Consider the following 21,001-nt stretch of genomic DNA (forward strand, 5'->3'; position numbering starts at 1 on the left):
GTCACTTGGAAATTACCTGCCTTTATGTAGTGTGTTTTTAAGCATTGTATGGGTCTTTTTATTTTAATTATATACCCTCAGGTATGGAGACTCTATCACAAATGTTTTCAGTGTATCTACCTTGAATATATCACACATTGTATGGGGATTTGAAGAGTCCATCATTTGCTTAACGCTAAACGTTCCATTACTATGTGCAAAGAGTCCTTAGGTTACCTATATGATGTCACATTTGTCAGAACTGCCTATATGAATCCTAACATAATTATGAGTCTGACATATGCACACTGTACAGTACATAAAAAGACTTCCTCCAAGCGTTTTTATGGTAAATGCCAAAAGTATGCCTTTAAGTCTTAATCCTAGCTCACCACAATTCACTTGGATTTAAAAGCGGTTTATTAGTATTGCAAAGATGGAGGTTATCTTCACTTATCACAAACTCAGTGAGAGACACTTGCACAAGCCTTAGTTACCTTGAATTCAGACATAGATTTATCATTGTGTCTTAGAGATATTTTGTTCACCACCACTCCCCTCACCAATATAAATCTCATTCTTTTGAAAACTTTTTTTTCTTGCAAATGATCCACTTCATAAAAATATGAGTTGATCTTTACTTTTTAAAAACTTTTAAAGGTTTATTTATTTATTTATTTATTCATGAGAGATGCGGAGAGAAAGGCAGAAACACAGGCAGAGGGAGAAGCAGGCTCCATGCAGGGAGCCCGTCATGGGACTCAACCCCCAATCCCAGGCTAATGCCCTGGGGGGAAGGCAGACACTCTACCGCTGAGGCATCCAGGCATCCCAAGTTGATCTTTTAAATAAAAAATTCTGCAACTTTCTAACCAGTAGATATCTGATACTTTGGATATATTAATGAATCAGCAATAAAGAAACATACTGCCTTATTTTCATACATCTTAACATGCTTCCTGTGAATATGCCTAGAGGCTTGGATTGGTCATCGAGGATAGCGTGAATCCATCAATGTTAGTATGGACATTTACCTCAATTACACACATCTCTCCTTTTGTCTTCTGGATCTTAGACACCAGCGCAGAGTGAGTGCATATCAACATTCTCAGGATTTACCTTGCATTTAGAGATGCTCTTATTTTGCCAATTAGTACATATACTTGAAGATTTGCTTCAACAGTAATTCTTTCTGGCCTGATCTGAATTATTATTCCTACTTTTTACCATTCATCCCTAGGATTCTTGTGGTGCAGTCTTTGCTGATGTGTAGACAAAGATCTGACCCTTCACTCTCTGGTGGGTTCTCTAACATGGAATGTTCTCCTACTCTGGGCTTCTTCATGCTACTGCCCTGTCTACAGCAGCATTATCCATGAGAGTTCATGGCTTGCTCTTCTGCCTCATTCAGCTTTCTGCTCAAATGTCATCTTTCCAGAAAGGTCGTCCTTGACCATAGCATACACATTCCCCAATCAATATGTAGCCCTTCCACTCTTTAGCTGGCTTGCTGGCAATTCTTTCCATTAGGTTTCATACAACATAATTATTATTGCAATTACATATTGATTGTCTTCTTTACTAGTATGTAGGGTTCCATCAAGGGAGGTGCTTTTTCTGTTTTCTTCACTATTTTATCCCACGATTTAAAGACTGCCTGGCATGTAAAGCTCACTAATTACTGTTTGCAATTAAATGGACTTACCCAAGACACTGACCTTTATATCTCAGTCTATTTCTCTGTTGAAAGAGAATATTGTACTTCATGGTCATTAGTCCAGAATATATTTATTTGCAATGATCGTCAGAGATACGCAGATGATGTTAAGATTGGATTATTAGCATTTATTTGTTCTCAACAACATTTATTAGAACCTAATGCCTTTCCCACATTAACATTAAATGAAAATACTGAATTCATGTATAACATTAGCTTATAACTTTTGGACTGACAAACTGGCTTGGCTCAGTAGTAGTAACCATATACATTATTAACGATGTGACATTTCACTCAAAATTTTTTTAAGGAGTATTTACTAGATTAATTACAGATTTTAATATTTTATTTCACACTGAAAGCTAATAAATGTAGCTACAATATCTTTCATCTCTAATATTATTTTTCCCAGGAGAAAGTTAAATTTTGTCCTTTTGAAATGCTAGTCCTTTTAGAATTATATCCATGACATAAAATAAAGTATGGGGAAAAGTGCACGGCTGAGTTTTTGATTCAAAATTTTGAAGTCATGTTCACCTTTTACAGAATAATTTTACCATAATGGTGAATTCAAATAAATAAAAATGCATGTTCATGAAATGGTGCTTTATTCTTAGATGGAGTGTTTGAAAGTAATAAAGTTGCACGGTGATTTATTTCCCATGGTAAGTAACATAAGGGGCATAATTCTCAAAAGCTTAGGCCACTTATATTTCTCACCATCTTGGTGTTGGTAAACATTGTGATGGCAGCAATGTAAGAGAGAAGTTGTGCTCCATTTTCCAATTTGCTCTTCATTCCTTACAATGATGTTAATTTACCTGAATGAACCACTGATAATAGCAGCCAATTTAGAAATTTCCAGAAACAACCTTAGATACAACAGCAACAACAAGAACAAGAACTAAGTGATCAGAGACCTGGGCCATGTTGCTACCCTATACCTGTGGATCTTGTGTGGGCATGGTCACATGCTGCCCCTGAAGGCCTGCTCACTCAGTCATCTCAGTGTGCATTGGAAAGAAAGCCCCAGAGTGATTCTGCATGCCAGGCAATCCAATAAACCCTAGCAGCGACTGAATTAAAATTCTGAGGTCATAGTTTTAAATGTGAACATGCAGGTCACTGCTCACAGTTAATTTTGGAAAGTGTTACCTTGTCCATCGGCCTATAATCCTGCCTCCACTTCCACCGTAGTGCATGCCTGGTCACTTCTTTATTTCAGTAAATTAAGTGTTAATCTCCATTTGAAGTGAGACCTACATTCAAACATTTCTGATTTGTTTTGCTACAAGTATTGTTCTTGCTTCAATGGAGAAATTTCCAAGAAGAACCAAAGGCGAGAAATTTTCTTATAAAATTCCTATCTTATTCCTAAACTGGGATTGATTAATCAAGGAGATAATAATTCTCTCTTAGAGAGAATTCTTAGAGAATTAGAATACAGAATCTTGGCATCAGCTTTGGCCCTCTTAACCCTTAGCCATAATCATGGTTATCATTTTTTACTTTTAGCTCTGTTCTCAATTACAGAATTTATATCCTTGAAGACATCTTGAGCTGCTTCAGAGATTTTGAGAAAAAAAAAAAAAGTATTCTGTTTTGAGTTATGCAAAGCAATCAGCATGTTCCCATATTTGGCACATACATTCATAATACTAAAATTCATAGGGAAATACTAAGACATGTTGGCTCATCACAGGTGACAAAAAAAAAAAAAGAAAATTAGATTAGTGTGTTACACTTGGTCTCTAAATTATACTGTAGGAATGTTACACTTTAGATTAGACGCACATTTTATTTCTTTTTCCGAAACAAAAAAATCTCATAATTATTAAATGACAAAATAATTCTGGTATGTATCTCAATCTGTTGGTATTAATTTAAAAATATTGTATTTACTAAAAACGTTTACATATTTTATGTACCAAAAACTTACATATTATTAAAATCCCTATTCAGTATGGCACAGCCAATGTTAGAAGATGATATTTTGAATAAATATTATAGGCCAGATATTTATTTACAAAAAGTTCTGAAATTATGAGGCGATTTGTAGAAATCCTATTATTTCAGATGTAAGTTTTTATACACAAATGGATCTTGTTCTGGACTAGTCTCTTCTGAACTGTCCCACTCTTGGGTGACTACTTGAAAATAGAGATTTGGCTTGGCTAGGATAGCATGTAAAATGTGTTTAGAATTTATGCAGCAGAGTGATCAATAAATTAGACAGGTATGTGTAGCAGAGACTTCACTGTCATTCTTCCTACCCACCATCCGACTTAGAACATTTCGGCTGGGTCCTTGGAGAAAATGAGACCCAGACATTTTTCCATAATTAGGTTTAATTCATTGCTGTTCCTACAACTATAAGCCTGGTCTAAAGCTGGACTTCAGTGAACATACTCTGCTGGGAACTTCCAAACATTTATTGCCTGAAGGCTTAAACCAGGTTCATAACAAAGTTAATCCCCAAAGACACAATCTCGTCTAGACTCATTATGCCCTAGGGGATTTCAAGAACTCTGACAGGTAGGAATGTACTAGTGACCTTAAAATATCTGTTCTGGCAATTATCCACACTCAGGTTTTTTTTTTTTTTTAAAGAAAATGATGTCGCCCATTCATATTTCAACTTGTCTATTGACAAGTAGAGATTATTCATGTTGGGTGTAGAAGAGTATAGAGAGATGAAAATTTAACGTCACACTATGAATGCAAAGTATTTTAAATAAATATTTTAATTCTATTGTTGGCATTTACAAGTAGAAAGCATACAGTATGTTACAAATATCAAAATGTGAAAAATATGAATGTTACATAAGTAACAAATGTAAAAAAAGTATTTTCTTACCTTCCCTGAAAGTAAGAAAACTTTTCAGCATAGGAAAATATCAGTATCAAAAACACAGCTTAGGTGTAAAAAAAAGTTTTTACACGGTATTAAAAAATGATCTACAAAATGGCAGAAAGAAAGAAGAGTCGAAATTTGACCTTATATAAATTATAAAAACTGGGTACTTGGGGTAAATGTTAAACAGTTGAAAACTAAGTCCAATCATAGGCTTTCTTCAGGTCGATTCTTTAAAAATTTAAAAGCATAGAACATTTTTCAATAAATAACTTCTAAAAGTGTCTCTGAGAAGCGCTGCTGAGAACATCATTCCACAGTAGGAAGGTAGCAGTGTTCTAAGAATAATATGCAGTCATTTTGTTCCTAGTGGAAGCCTGATGAAGGTCAGAAGACCTCAATGGTTTACAAAAAGAAAAAGAAATCAGAAGTTTTAACACAATTTTGTAGGAAAGTTCTAAAGTGCTGAACAAAATGACTTAACTTTAGTACCCACTGTCATGTAAAACTTACTCAAATATCAGACATTTCTGAGCAACATCAAATATGCAATCTATAATTCTGAAAAGTGTTAATACTTAGTCTTTCGTTCAAGGATAGGAGGGCTCTTTCTACACTTTACAAGGGCTGGTTAAACCTCAAGGATCTGGCGATGCAAAACAACACTGATAATACAATGGAAACGATACACATACCCCACTGTGAAAGCACAAATTCGTTTCTGCAATGGCAACGGTATTAATTTTAAAAAATCACAAATCAAACATTGGTAAATAAGAAAAAACTTTCCAAACGCTGCATGCCACATAACTAGTTACAAAATACGAAGCATGCAGGAAAATAAATTCAACCAAGCATATTTAAATTAAAGACTTGTGTTGAGTCTGTTTCAGCAGCATTGTGGTTATTATTTTTTAAAGTTTCCCTCCAACACCAGTCCCTACTGGCCTGTTTTGCAAATGGAACCCACCCTAGTCGGCAACCTTAAAATGGTCTGAGTGTCCCTTGTTTTCTACGCATATAATGCCAGTACGTAAAGTTCACACATACTGCTCTGCTTCCCCATCTTTGGGGACCGGCTTCGTCGTCCCACTCTTGCCTTCTTCATTTGCTGCTGCTTTTTCTGGGAGAGATGCCAAATCTTTAAAAACATCTACATAATGGCCAAAGCCAGGACCCCAGTTCAAAAGGTTGTCCCAGTTGAAATTCCCTGCTTGCTGCCCAAGCTTCAAGGGCAGTGTGTTGTCAGCACCCCCCGGTGCTGCTGCCTGTGTGCCCACAGGTCCTCCCTCAGCCCTTCGGCCATGGTATCTTCTAGGCTTCAGTCTGGCTCCATAATTATCTTCGTCATCTGCATCAGATTCATTGACTTGAGACAATTTGGGCATCCTGGAAGTATATACCATCGGCTTTTCCCTGTCATATTCCATCTCTGAGCAAGTGAAAGACTCATGTGAGTCACTATCAGAAGAAGATTCTGGAGCTGGGATGCCATCCGCGGGGTTCCTTGTTCTGGACAATGGCCTTCTGCAGTCCTCTTCTGAAGAAGACCTTCCATGATCTGCGCTGCAGATACTTGGGTTTCTAGGGCGAGGGGTGTTCAGCCTCTCCACCTCTTCGATCGACAGTCCCACCGGAGGAGAAGATTCCAGAGGGATCTGTCCAATTGGCTGCTTTAAGCGACTCCCCGGTCTCGAACCATGAGAGGTCATGGCCTGAGGACTCTTACTTCTCCTTCCCAGCCTCGTGGCATAGTTGAAAATGCCAGGTTGGCAGGCATCACCATGCATTTCCAAAGTATTTCCATCTCTTATAGGTAAATGCAATTCCCTGGCTGGGCTGTTCCTATAGAACGTAGAGGACTTCGAGAATGGGGCCGGGCTGTGGCGAGACAGCGGGTTGGGAGTAGGGCCAGCGGAGTGGCTCAGGGAGCTGGTTCTCAAACCCTGACTGTATGAAGGCTGGTAAGTCAAACTGCTCGCTCCTAAGGGCATGGGGGATTGCCTCGCAAAGCCTAGGGGACTGTGCCTCTGGATGGAGAACTTGGGGGTGTGGCTGCGGAACTGCTTGTAGTGCTGGATGATGTCTGCGTCCGAGGGGGCGATGCTGCTGGCGTTGTCGATGTCGTAGTGCTCTATCTCTTGCTCCGGGGAAGCCAGGGGGGCACTGGGGATGGTTTCTGAGCTGTGGGGAATATCAGTCTCATCGTAGATGAGGTAGGGATTTTCCCGCTCGATGATATCCGGTTTAGGGTTCCCCTCAGGCTGCTTCCTCACTGTCATGTCATCCCCGTAGGGGGGGATGTTGTCCGGATCATCGAAAGCCACGTTCTCACTTCCTTTCTTCTTCTTCTCCTTCGGCTTCTTCTCCTCTTTGGGGTTTTTGGTCTTCTTCCCCCTGCACTGGTTGCACAGAATCAGGCTCAGGACCAGGAGGGCCAGGACCGTGGCGCAGCTGCCCACGATGGCAGGCACAGCCCACAAAGGCAGGGAGATCTCTTCGGGACCCTGACTCAGAACACAGACGTGCCCACCAGGACTCCCGGCCTTGCACACTCTCCCCTGAGGACAGAGGACACCAAGACAGGCCACCACCGTCTCACACGTCCTCCCAGTGTGGGACTCCGGGCAGCTACACGTGAAGCCGGCGTGCAGGCCTGGCTCGCAGCTGCCACCGTTCTGGCACGGGTGGGAGGCGCAGTCTCCAGGGGGAACGCACTTGTAGGCATACCACTGATTAATGCACAGTAAGTCACCCCAGCAGGGGTTGCTGGCACAGATGTTCGGGCCACGACAGCCAATCTTCACTGAGGGATCCGTCTTGGAGATGGAGGCCAAGCTATGCTTCCCACTGAAGGGAAGACTTTCTCCACCATACAGCATAGAAGCGATGCAGCCATCAAAACCTGCAGCGGGCAGAAGGAGCAGCGAGGCATTTTAGAGAAAACTGAGACTTGCAACCCGGCACTAGCAGACTCTCATGACCATCATGTCATGAGAGTTTAGAAACCACAGTCTCAGAGCCATCGCCCAGTCCAAAGACGGTACCTCTGTGCATCTTACAACGTAACCTACGATGTGTAAGATTTCCATGATGACCATACGTATGGAGAGGATTGCTCAGACGGAGCTCTTTCTGAAGCTTTACGAATGACTCAGACAGGCTGGCTTTTCTTTCTCTCCCTCTTTTTCTATTTATTTAATTACCTTACCTGTCTTATTTTTATAGTCTACATACCAAGAATTGCATACACAGAAATAGAATTTGTTAAAAAAAATACTTACAAAGAACAACAATGAAAAGAACAACAACAACAAAGAATAGGTTAATAGCTTGAATCATCAGATCATGCATTCTCTGTGGAAGTGATATTGCTCCCAAGGAGTTGACCCTAGGCTCCTGGAGAGCCAAAGAAAAAGCTATGACAAGCTCTGTGGTCCTCTAGAGGGCGGATGCCGAGTATGATGATGGCGTAAACATTTCGTGAGGTGGGAATGGCAAAATTTAGGGAGAAAAAAATTTAAAATGGCTCCTTAGGGGGTAATAACTATTATTATTTTTTCAAAGTTGAGAGACTCTTTGTTGGACTTGAATGTGTTAGTATAGCTAATGTGCCTGTCCCAGAGCCCAAGAATCTATTTTAACACTAACAAAAGAGTATGATTTACATGGTTTGGTTCTTACAACAGCCAAATGGACTATCATCCGTATTCTAAAGTAAGCTAGTATATAAGAATAACTGATGACTTGAACTTTTGCTTTCATGACTCAAGTCTATTACTCTCCCCCGCCTTTTTCAATTTTCCTGGTATCCTTCCACTATAGTGATATTTCCATCCCTGATACACTCTTTTTCCATGAGCTTCTGTAACATCTGCTTTTGTTCCTGCTCTCCAGATTTTCTTTCTATGACTTAGTCCCTTTTATGTTCCATTTTCCTCTAAACAACCACTGGCTCCTAGAGTTGCTTAAGCTAAGGCTCTAGGCTTTCTTTTTACTTTACACCCTCATGTTAGGTCATCACATCCATGCCTAGTACCTCAGTTACTTGCTTGACTTGGCTAGCTCCTAATATGTATTTCCAGATGGTTTCCACTCCCGATTATAGTCTATCTATCCAAAAATTTTTCACAGAGGTGTTCCAAGCCCCAAATGTCCCAAACCACCATCTTGATATTTTCTACAGACACCTTCTTTCTGCACTGCTCTGCAGTTTCCTCTTTCATTGGCATTGCCCATCTTCTAGTTGACAAGTCAGAAACCTTCCTGAATTTCACCAAAATCATCAACAGTTTGGTTTATTTTAATTCCTAAGGTATTTCTTCCTTATCCACTTCTTCCTAACTCCTCTGCCACCACACTAGTTAAAACTCACAGAATACCTTGCCTAGATCACAGCAGTATCATCCCAGCTAATTTATGCAATTCCTGTCCTCTTCCAATGCATTCTCCATGTTGTAACCTGAAAGATACTTAATATCACTGCATATCTAATCTTGATGTTCCTAAAATACATTTTTAGTGACTTCCCATTGTCCTGAGAGTAAGACCAAAAATGCAACATGGTCTAGAAGGCCCTGCTTCATTCTCCAACTTCATCCTTTACCTGTGACATCAATCTCCAGTATGCCAGTAGGCCAGGTTCTGTGATCTTAACTTAATCTACTTTTTGTTCAGTTCCTATCAATATAAATTAAGCTTTCATACTCTCCCATCTTCATTTTCATAATTCCGACAAAAGTACCAATGACAATTTCTCAGGGAAGTTTCCCTTTCTCCCTTTTTAAAATCTCATAGAATTCTATATTCCTTCTTCACATCATTTATCAAGGTCTATAATAACATATTTATGCATGTAACAGTTTCATTGATGTTTGTCTTCCCTACTTGGCCATGTGTCATATGAGGAGAGCAGCCATTTCTTTAGTCCACCATTTTACTCCCAGTGCCAAGGAGGAGCTCAGCAAAAATGTGTCACGTGAATGAACAAATGAATAAGTGAATGAATGGATTAAAAAATATTCGGTGTATGAGGGAAGTGCTGTGGGCCGAATTATGAACTTGGTAGAACAAATGCAAATGGCTAAAGTAAGTGACGACCAATAATTTGTTATAGACTTTCTAAAGATAGGTATGATGATCAGAAGTCCAGCTACTTTTATAGGAACAATCTTACCTTTTCTTTGCTCAACACAAGCAATTACCTGTTTGAGAATCTCGATGAGCTTGGTTAGGTGGAATTCCTCCAAGAGATATAGTGAGCACATCGAGGCCACCAAAATCCTGGGTAGGGTGGATGATATCTCTGTTATATAATCTGTCTATGGACAGTACTGTGGCTGTTCCATTTTTTCCAATTAGAAAAGTATGCCAGTGGCCATCTGCAACATACACTTCAGGAATATTTCTCTCCACTTTCCCAGCAATTCCTGCATCCGATGTAAAATGGACTTTGCCATTTTTAATCTGTAAAATGTATTAAAAATAGTGTACAATTAAATTATGATGTGCTTGAAAAAAAAAAACAGAGTAAAAATGAAATGAAACCTTCAAATATTGATCAATTTAAAGCCAATAGACTAGCTGAGGACTCTGGCTATATCAGAGTATACTTACCCAGCCTGCTTCTACAAATTTAGGTGACATATACTTTCACAGTCAATGGTTTCAATAGTTTTCAAGGTGTATTATATTCATATGTAATTTTTCAAGATGCATACAATCATTTTCCGGAACACAATTGAGATAATAATGGAGTGAAAACCCATTTTAAGATAAGTAAAGTATACCTTTTTATAATTATCATTTAATCACAATGGTAAGTGTAAAAAAAAAAATGTCACTTTAGTAAATGGCCCACCATAGTCAAAAAAAAATGCTAAAAGTACTTGCAAAAAGAAACATCAATGCTTAGGTAAAAATGAAGCAGAGTGGGGAAAATAGAAATAAGACATTATTTTATCTGTACCGCGCTGGAAATTTAGAAGAAAGCATGCCTATTGTTTATATCATTTATTGAGATGAAAACTATGATGAACAATGAGTGAATTCTTAATAATGAGGTGTCTGGGCAAGTCTTCACTTTGGCTGCCTTTTATAATTTATCTAAGGGGTATTTAGTTTCTTTTACTTTGCCCAGTAGAACATTGGGTAACAGGATGCTCCTGCTCCAGTTTCCAGCTACCAAGTTTCCAGTATTCTAAGTACTTAAGAAAATGAAATAATTTATGAGGCAAGATGAACATTTGGTTCAGAGAGCATAATCCCATCATGCTGCCAGACAGAGCCGGTGCCTGGGCTGGGGGATGAAGTGGCACTGTGTATCGAATGACAGGGATGAAAGGATGGATCAGTTATTTTGTCACTCAGATCAAATGCTATTTCTACATGCAACAAACACATCTGGTAGAACTAAAAATCAGCTCAATTTTGCTTTGTGGAAAATATGCCTAACACATTTACATACGTTATTTATATTGTAATATTTTATTAAAACAGTCTCTCTAGATAATAATATATTTCAGTACCAAACTCAGATGGGAAAAGAAAAGAAAGTTGTGGTTAAATGATAATAACATTTCATCAAATGGGCAAGATCTCATGAAATATACAGTAAAAACAGCAACCCCTCTTTGGTTAGAGCCAGAGTCCTTCTGGAAAGAAGCCTTGGGAAGAGCCTTTTCCCAGCTTTGCATTTCCCTCCTACCTGATCAGTCCCTGGCATCCTTTTATTTGATCAGTTCTAAGAGAGTCTTTAGAATACACCATGGGGTTTGGTGAATGAGAACACAAGTTCCCATTGTAACATTTCTAATGTTTTGCTTCTCCCCAGTAATACTCTACGTGGCTCTTGTATCCTTAACTTTGAAAACAACATGCTCATTTTTATGCAATTTTTTTGCTTAGTTTAATTTACCCATATATTTATTTATTTAATTACTTTTTAATCTAGAGCTCGGAATCCCTCATACCAACTCTGTAGAATGCACTTAGCCTCACTCAACAGAAAAAAACAAACAAACAAAAAAACTATATGCCAAGACAATAGAATTGATTTGGAACAGAAATAAAGCCCATCATCTGACATGATCACAAAACTCCAAATATGGAGATCTACAACATGCCCTGAAAGAAGGGAGATTTGTGAAACACTTTATACCATCAACACAATTAGACACAAGGGTGCTTCCTTCTGTTTTTCTGTCTAAAATTATCTCTACCTAATTTCTTTTTTATCTTAACAGACCCTATCTATTCTCCACATTCTCTTTTCTCCTCACATTGCTATTGCTACCCACTCTTGCCACTCTCCCCTCAAACCACTTGAAAGCCCAATTTACTCAACTGTTTTTTTCTTATTTTCAAATATATCATCTAGCTGCCTTTGTGTGTGTAAGAGAGAGGGAGAAGGGAAAGATGGCTTGATGCAAAGAATGAAGAAAGAAAGACAGAAAGAAAGAAAGAAAGAAAGAAAGAAAGAAAGAAAGAAAGAAAAAGAGAACGAGAGAAAGATGCTGTCAGAAAGTGAGCCAGAAGAAAGAAAGAGGAAAACCAGGGGCCTTAGTCAATGATAAGCTAAATGAAAAGTAACAGTCCCTTCTGACTAGCTTCCTAGCCTGTGTAAGTAGATCGTATTCCTGTCATCCAAAAAACTTGCCTGCTTACTTACAACAGCCATTCTCTTCCTGTCTATTTTGTTCTCCTTATTCACTGTTTTTTTAATCTACTTATTTTACCTGCCAAGACCCTTAATCTCTAAAAAGCTGCTTTTCAAAATATTCATACAAAAGAAATGTGCATTTTGGTCTGCATTAGTCATTATTTTTATTCATTAGCATTTACTTTTCCTTCAGGAAAAAAAAATCTCTAAGTGCTTGCTACCAAAATAAGAAAATCTGGAGAAGTTGCATGCTGCTGTCCTGTTGGAAATGAAAGATTTTATGGTGACAAAAATGGATCCTGACATTCAGCTTCTTCCTTAAGAAAAAAAAAAAAAAAATCAGTCCCTGATTTCTTCAACCACATTGTATTTTGTATCTCTTGGCTTAACGAGATAATGTACAGAAATATTTCATAGGTCATTTAAATGGCATGAGGACTTGGAAGCAGCTTAACAGATAATGCGCAGACCTCAATGTCAAAGCCTCTCAACGCATACAAAAAGTGTTTCTTGTAGCCCGTGAAGGTTTACTTCTTTTTGTACTTCATTACTTTCTTTGGTTCTGATAAACTTTCTAGTAAAAATTATAAACATCAAATAATAATATAATATAGTGACATGTGTGCTTTGTTTTACAGTAGCTTTATTAATTCTGAACTGGACTCTTTGTTTCAATAATGGAGGTAGAGTTATAACCTGAAGATGTTCTCCATACTGGATTAGAGTGGGTTTTTTCAACCTCATTACTCTTGACATTTTGGACTAGGTAATTCTTTGTGGTGAGGTGCAGTATTGTGCAATGTAGGATATTTAGTGATATGCCTGACCTCTACCTACTAGATGCTAATAATCCCCTTCCTCACTGAGACAATAAGAAATGCCTCCAGATTGAAAAAGAATAAAAAAAGTTTTAGCATTTTAATAAAATATTTCATCAAGTAAAAAAAAAAAATTGCCAAATGTCCCCTGGGTCTGGGGACGAGGGAGGGGTAAACATCAACCCCAGTTGAGAATGACCGAGCTAGGATGATTGTGAGAATTTGGGGAAGATTTTTTCATAGTGCTTATTAAAGATTTGTGCCTGCGACATAACAACCAGAGTTGACTTGGATGCAGAGAAATTTTATGAATAAAGAGGCTGAACTTGAGAAGTGAATGTCCATTTTTATTTTTAGTGTTATATGTGAATTAAACCTAGTGATTTTGTATGTACAGTGCTGTTTGTCTTCATGAACTCAGCTTTTAGTAATTTTTAAAATACTGATTTATAGGTGCAAATAATACATGAAATCTGGGTTTATGTCCTTCAGAATTTACCAAAATTCATATGAAAATTATGAGTAGAATTATAATAGCAAAGTGATATTAATAGAAATCAGCCAAGATAACTAAACTAAAAGAAACTGATAATTTAAAAGATGAGGTCTTATTTGTGGGAAAGAAAGCAGACTTAACTCTTAGAAATTCAGAAAACCAAGAGCCTAAGGAAAATTCATAGGTAAGGAAATTATTCACCAGTTTAGTTAAAATATTATGTAAAAGCCTTGTGATAAATTGATACATTGTTCTCATGAAAAGAATATTTAAAAATAATTTATTTAGACTCAGCTGTAATTTAACTTACAGTAATTCCAAAGATACTTAATTTCACAGGCTAACCCCTGTGAAATTAGTGAATTGGCTGTATGTTCCAGAATCAAGCCAGATAATTTAAAAATGTTTTTCCTTATTCTAATCTCACCAATTAATACAGACATATCAATGTTTGGAGTAATTTTTGGATAATTTTTTTTAATTTTAGACACATCTTTTTGTTTTAGTTTGTTTAAAAGTAGAGAAATAAAAGCAATATAAATTTTTATTTGACAAAATAGATTGCAACAAATTCTTTCTGTGCTGGCCTACCTAGCAGTGGTCTTTACTCTAAACCAAGACAAAAGTGTTTAGAAACCAAACCATTCAGATCTTTGTTACTCTGGCCAATGCCTGGGGAATAGTTAAGATAGATGATATTGGAATAGTGCCCAGCATTAGTCGGAACTCTAATGGGTTGTAAAGAAAAGGACAGAAATTATGGGCGAAGTGATTTAAACCATGACACAGCAGGCGGTCTAATCAAATGAAGTCACCATTAGCTTTTATCTTACCTTCACAGTAGTGTAATTGCTGCTTTCTTGGATATGGATTAAAATGCCATTCTCGCTTCTTGTTCTGAATTTTATTTCCAGATTGTTCACACCAAAAGGCTCCAACATGGCACCTCGTATGCTCTGTTTTAACAAATATTCCCGCTTCTCATTCTGACTCATGTGGTAATCCAAGCGCCCTTTGCCTTCTAATGATAAGGCAGTGTCAGGAGTAATAGCTGAAAGCCAATGAAGAAAGAGAAAAATGAATGCATCCATTAGGCTTCTTAAAAAGTTTTTAGAAGTGACAAGGATTATAAAAAGGATAACAAGATATCAGGTTTTTGGAATCAATGTTCCCCAATCCTCCCCTTGAAAAAAATTATTTCCACTTGTGAAATATTGCATAAGTTAATTTCAAATGCTTAAGTCCAATTCAGAAGCATTAATCATTTGGGAAATATTCGTTAATATATTTGATATATGATATAAATCCTGAATGCCTATAGAGATACCACCTGTTAAAAATATGGAATTGAAAAATGTGTTTATAATAAGTTTTCCTGTTTCCAAAATTCATGAATGAATGTACATTTTCATAGCTAAGTGATTTATAATCTTAAGCTTCTAGCACATTACAAATTCGGACAAAGATGTGCATGAATTTTTATATTTGTAGTAACTGTTGGTAGTAATAATCATCTGATCATTATATGTAATTGTCATGTATAATTATAATTCATCATAATGTGATAAAATGTTCACACTACTGAACTTCAGAAGTTTTAGTGACAGTGAATATAGCTAAAGAAAGAACATAAAGCAACTGAACTCAAAAGGGCCTCAGCATTGAATAGTATACTTTATAAAGGTAAATTTTATAGTATGTGAGCTATATCTCAATTTAAAAAAAGGACCTCAGGCATTTCTCAAGCCAATGAGCCATTTCATATTCCAGATGTAATTGAGTTCCTACTTACCAAATACTCACTACTACAGAAAAATATTGACACCAAATTTTTTTTATGTTTTGATTTTGTCCTAAAACTTAAACATAATTATATCTTCTGCTAGTAAGATTTTTTGGCTTACACTATATCTTTAATGTGATCATGATGTTCTATTCATTCTCATACTTTAATATAATCAAAACTTCTTAAGAAGTAGTCAAATAATGGCAATGATTTAAGTAGTAATCACATATTTGAAAATAAAGCAAATTTTATAGAAGAAACCATTAGTGTTAGTGGGATGCCCAGCTTACAATTAGAGAATGCCATATTTTAATGATGGCTTGAACATCGCTAACATCTTATTAAAAATAGTATTGGCATTTAAAAGCAAATAACAAATAAAAATATTTTAAAAAGACTCAAAACCAATTCCAATAATTGTCTATTAAAATTCAAGGACTGGAGCATCTGGGTGGCTTAGTTGGTTGAGCATCCAATTCTTGATTTCGGCTCAGGTCATGACCTTAGAGTCATGAGATCAAGTTCTGTGATGGGCTCTGTGCTTAATAGGAATCTGCTTGAGATTCTCTCTCTACTTCTGCCTCTCCCCCTCCCTTCTCTCTCTCTCTCTCTCTCTCAAAATAAATGAATAAATTCTTCAAAAAAAATAAAATTCAAGTATCACCCTTAATTATAATAGGTCATACTGCCATTATATGATGTTTGAACTCAGTTTTCAGTCATTTAGTATTTATACTTCTCTACCACATACAAAATATTTACTGGATAAATATCCCCTAAAGGCAGATAATATTAAGCCAAAATATGGTATAGCCCTCAACCTTGTAAATCATCTAATATTCCTATAAAGTAGTTTTACTAAATCAATAAGAAAATGGTTTAAAAATTCAGTAAATAAGTCTAAAAGAATACCACTCTTCTTCAAGTTAAAAAAAAAAACAAGTAGAAAATGTCACTATATTCTACCAATTATTACCATTTAACATTTTCAACATTTAGAAAGAAAACAATTCTTGAATACAATTATATATTTGAGTGCATATATTTATACTTTTCACGATTATTATAATTTCCAGTGGAAGATAAAACAGCTTGCATACATTTTTCACAGTATTTCCCAGTTAGTCCTTCTTTGCAATGACACTGCTGCCATGACCAGTAGTCCGTACATGTGCCTCCATGTTGGCAGGGACTATGAGTACAAGCACCTTCTAGTCTAGGACATCTAAAATGAAATCACAACGAAGACTCATAAGGCACAAAATAAAGTGTGGCGGGGAATTTGTTTAAATTAGATGTAAAGTTTTATTAGCTTGCTTAGTTTCATGCACTCACTTCTTTGAAACTCAAGTTACAACTACATCTGGAGCACCTAATTGAAGTAGGGAGCTGTCCTGTGACACATGTTCTGCCTCTTTTGTAAAGGAGAAAATTAAACAAAATGACATCTTGCACAACACAGAAAAAGAGGTGATAATTTCCTCTTGAAATTAATTCTTATTTGAGCAGGACATCTTTGGTTAATATGACATCTCCTCCTTCAGACAACTCATTCAACTGATGCTTACTGAATGCTTACTATATGCCAATTTTAAGTATATTATTCTAAGCATGAGGGTAAAGTGATGAAAAAATCCATATGTTCATGAAGTATTTCCTTTTCCTGTGGAGGAGGCAGTCAAAAAACAAAACAAAAATTAGGTAAACGAGTAGGATGTTAGAATGAAAAAAGTTCTACAGGAAAATTAAGATAGACAAAAGAATATCGGGAGCTTTTGGGGGGAGGGGATGGTGTTGCTGGTCCTCTAGATTCATCAGTGAAGGACCCACCTTTGTAAAGACCTAAACAAATTGAGAGAGCAAAGCATATGTGGTAGAAGATCATTCCAGGCAGAGGAAACAGCAAGTAAAATCTTGAAGTATAAATGTACCTATAGAGTCCCAATGCAGTTGAAGCAGAGTGAACAAGAAAAAGAAGTATATGGAAATATGGTGACAAAATTAAGAAAAAGGCTATATCATGAAGGCCTTCTGAGTTAAAGTTAGAACTGACATCTGTTTTTCACTGTCATTCTGTTCGCTGTGGATTGGATGTGAGGTATGTCAGAAAGAGAGGGGTCAAAGGAGTCAATGTGTTGACTGAACAGGTGGGTGGCTTGAGTTATCAGTATCTAAGATAGGGAAAACTGTGGAAGAAGTAGAGTTGGAAGGAGTCAGGAAGGAAGACCAGAGGTTCCATTTTAAACTTCAGTCTGTGGGATGCCTGGGTGGCTCAGCGATTGAGCATCTGCCTTTGGCTCAGGGCGTGATCCCAGGTCTAGGGATCTAGTCCTGCATCGGCTCCCTGCAGGGAGCCTGCTTCTCCCTCTGCCTATGTCTCTGCCTCTCTCTCCCTCTGTGTGTGTGTGTGTGTGTGTGTGTGTGTCTCATAAATGAATACATAAAATCTTTTAAAAAATAAAATTAAATAAAATAAACTTCAGTCTGAGATATTTGTCAGAAAGACAGGTGAGACATTGAGTAGGCGGTGGGGTATCAGGGTCTAAAGTTCAGAGAAGAGGCCAAGTAGAAGATAACCATTTGAGAGTCACCAGTTTTAGACACAGTACTTAAAACCAAGGACTACAACACATGGTTTCAACAATTAACACATGGTTTAAATAATGAATATAGATATACAAGAGAAGAGGTCAAGCATATGAGAAAAAGAGTCAGAGTAGAAAACTGGGAGTGTACCATGTGCTGGTGGACAAACTAATAGAGTATTTTTAGTGCGAGGGAGTGATGAATATCAAAGTTCAAATAAGATAAAAACTGACCATTGTTTTTAGCAATGCAAAGGGTATTGATCACATTGACAAAGATAGAACAATTTTTCAAAAAGAGAGAATATGGTAGCCAGGGAGAAAAATGGAATGAAGTCTTTTTTTAAAAAATGGGAGAAATAACAGCATGGATTGAAATGAGGAAAGAGACACTGACGAGTTAGCAGGAAAGGTGTTTTTAGAGGGTTTTGGGGGATTGGATCTATTACATAAAAAGGGACTGGTCTTTGTGGGAATGAAAGTAGTTCAATCATATTAATGGGATACAAGGTATACTATAGGATGGATGCATGCATGGGCAAATGTGGAGGAACAAGCTTCAATGTTATTTTCACAATTCCTAAATCAATGCTGGGAACCTAACTAATAGATAGGAAAATAAAATGTTTTATGTCAATCAAATTATTGGTTGTTAAAGGTGTATCGAGTTTTTGAAAATATATAGGTTGTATGTAAAACTATTTAATATCAAATAGTTTTTTGCATGCATCAGCACTGACATTTATATATTATTATGTGCCAGGTTCTTTTCTGTGTGATTTACCCTACTTAAATCATTATAATCTTCCCAATAACTTCTTAAGGTAATGTGAAGTATATACAAGCATACGTGCACACATATATTTTTCTCAGACTCCAGAAAGTAAGAGTTAACTTTCTAACTAAAATCACATTTTATGCCAAACAAAATTTCACAACTATAAATAAATATTTATAATTCAAAGCAGTGTAAACACTTTTGATGCTTTTAGGGCTTTGGGCATAAGAATCTCATCTTTAGATGCTCAATTATGTAAATTTTGTGCATTTTTTCTTTAAAATAGTAAAAAATAGAATTGCCATACTGATCTAGGATGCCTTGTGCTGCCAAAGCTTGGCTGGGTTCCAGAGGCCTTCCATTGACTGCAAATTCCATTATACACCCGACAAAATCATGGCTTTCCACATGTCCTCTCCTCTGAAGGATCGGTTCTAGCGATCTGATACCTCCAACTGTGACTCGATTTGGCTGAACATCAAGAGTCCTACATAAGAAAGCAAAGATAAGTATATTAGTTCCAACATGATAGATTTCAGTAGAATGTTTAGTTTTAAAAAGAGTGAACATAACTTTTTCTGGCATGTGTTATAGCGTGGCAAATTTGAATGGAAAATATTACCTATTGATGCATATCCTCTAACAGATTTTTACAGAATTATTAGGTTTTCAAGGTATGAAAAATAATATAACTTATGGAAATGACATTTTCAGTTAGTCAAATGGGATGTATAAAACAATGTTGAATTAGCAAGAGGAAGCATACTCTCAGAAAGGAGAAACAGTGCAGTAGAAATAGTGACAACTCTAATATTAATGTTAGTTTATATTTTTTCTCCACTACAAGATGATAGTAATGCCAATAATTTAATTAAGATCCTGGGTGATGTGTCAATAGTTCTTTTTCTCTGTTGCTATTTCTATTAAAATCATTTATGTTTTAGATGGCATAATGCTGTTTCAGCTTGAGGCACCATTGAAAAAATATCTGTGGATAATTGTTGCATATAATTTTCAGAGGAGGTATTTAAGGAGTGGGGTCCTTAGCCTAACCTCGCAGGACCCAGGTCACATGCAATGATTTCATGAATCATCTCAAACAGTATAGGCTATGTCACTCTTTCCTTCCTCTAGCTTTATCCTCATCTCTACTACTTCATTTCACACCATTTTTACATATTCTGTACAGAAATTATTAATTTCTTATTTTACAGCATGAAAATTCTTTTGGAGAGGATAGACTACTATAAACTTTCATAACACTTTAACATAATAAAATTATCTTTAAATGTATAATTTCCTTTTTTAAAAAAATAAGGGATCCGTGGGTGGAGCAGCGGTTTAGCGCCTGCCTTTGGCCCAGGGCGCGATCCTGGAGACCCGGGATCGAATCCCACGTCGGGCTCCCAGTGCATGGAGCCTGCTTCTCCCTCTTCCTGTGTCTCTGCCTGTGTCTCTGCCTCTCTCTCTCTGTGTGACTATCATAAATAAATAGAAATTAAAAAAAAATAAGCTCCATGCTCAGTGTGGAGCCTAACACAAGGCTCGAACTCATGACCCTGAGATCCAGACCTGAGCTGAGATCAGAAGTCAGACGCTCAATTCACTGAATCACCCAGGCACCCTTGTATAATTTCCTTTTTAATGTCAGTTGATAATAAAGATCAAACTCATAATTTTACTCACCAGTCATCTGAAACTGCCACGTTACTGACAGTGCAATACCCAGGTTCTTGGTTCTCAGAACAAGAGTCCACAGTTAAGGAAGCTGCCTATAAAGCAGGAGAGGGAAACATTGATCTTGGGGTCTGCTGTCCCTTTGTTCTTTTCAGCCAACACTGCCCAGTATTTGTTTCTACATGCACCTGACTTTAAATTGTGATAACATTTTGACTTAGTATATTGTGACATAATACAACTGTAATATCAAAATTTGGGCACTACTTTACGTGTCTAAAATTGCAAAATCATTACATGTAAGAGGTGGGAAGACACTTTGAAAAATCTTCTCCACCCCCCTTGTTTTATAAATTAAAAATTATAAATGCTACTAATGTCGCTTACAATATCATACCAGAAGCTTATGGGATATACGGGACATTTCCTGGGGTTACAATCTCAAGAAACATGTTTAAGGTAGTATCCACCTATTCTAACAAGAAAAAAGACATTAGATTTCTGATTCCAGAAGTCTTATTCCAATAATATTTTAGCCATATTTACAAAAATATCTCCAGAGCATAGTGTAAATAGTATCACAGCAATCTACGAAAATTATTATACTGTACTAAAGTTTGAGATAATGAAAAGAAGTAAACAAAAGTAAAC

General features: G+C 36.9%; 1 protein-coding gene across 1 annotated transcript in view; it reads right to left on the reverse strand.

Moving 5' to 3' along the window:
* Positions 1-1,798: 1,798 nt before the first annotated feature.
* Positions 1,799-21,001, reverse strand: part of FAT4 (FAT atypical cadherin 4) — a 177,006-nt gene continuing 157,803 nt past the window's right edge. Inside the window, exons 12-17 of the mRNA XM_077861111.1 lie at positions 20,360-20,445; positions 18,981-19,160; positions 16,411-16,535; positions 14,358-14,575; positions 9,755-10,016; positions 1,799-7,455 (exon numbers count right to left, since the gene is read on the reverse strand). Of these exons, the coding sequence (XP_077717237.1) occupies positions 5,591-7,455; positions 9,755-10,016; positions 14,358-14,575; positions 16,411-16,535; positions 18,981-19,160; positions 20,360-20,445 (2,736 nt within the window). The 3' untranslated portion in view covers positions 1,799-5,590. The remainder of the gene's footprint in view (positions 7,456-9,754; positions 10,017-14,357; positions 14,576-16,410; positions 16,536-18,980; positions 19,161-20,359; positions 20,446-21,001) is intronic.

Source organism: Canis aureus, chromosome 20 (genome assembly GCF_053574225.1).
Source record: "Canis aureus isolate CA01 chromosome 20, VMU_Caureus_v.1.0, whole genome shotgun sequence".
NCBI lineage: Eukaryota > Metazoa > Chordata > Mammalia > Carnivora > Canidae > Canis > Canis aureus.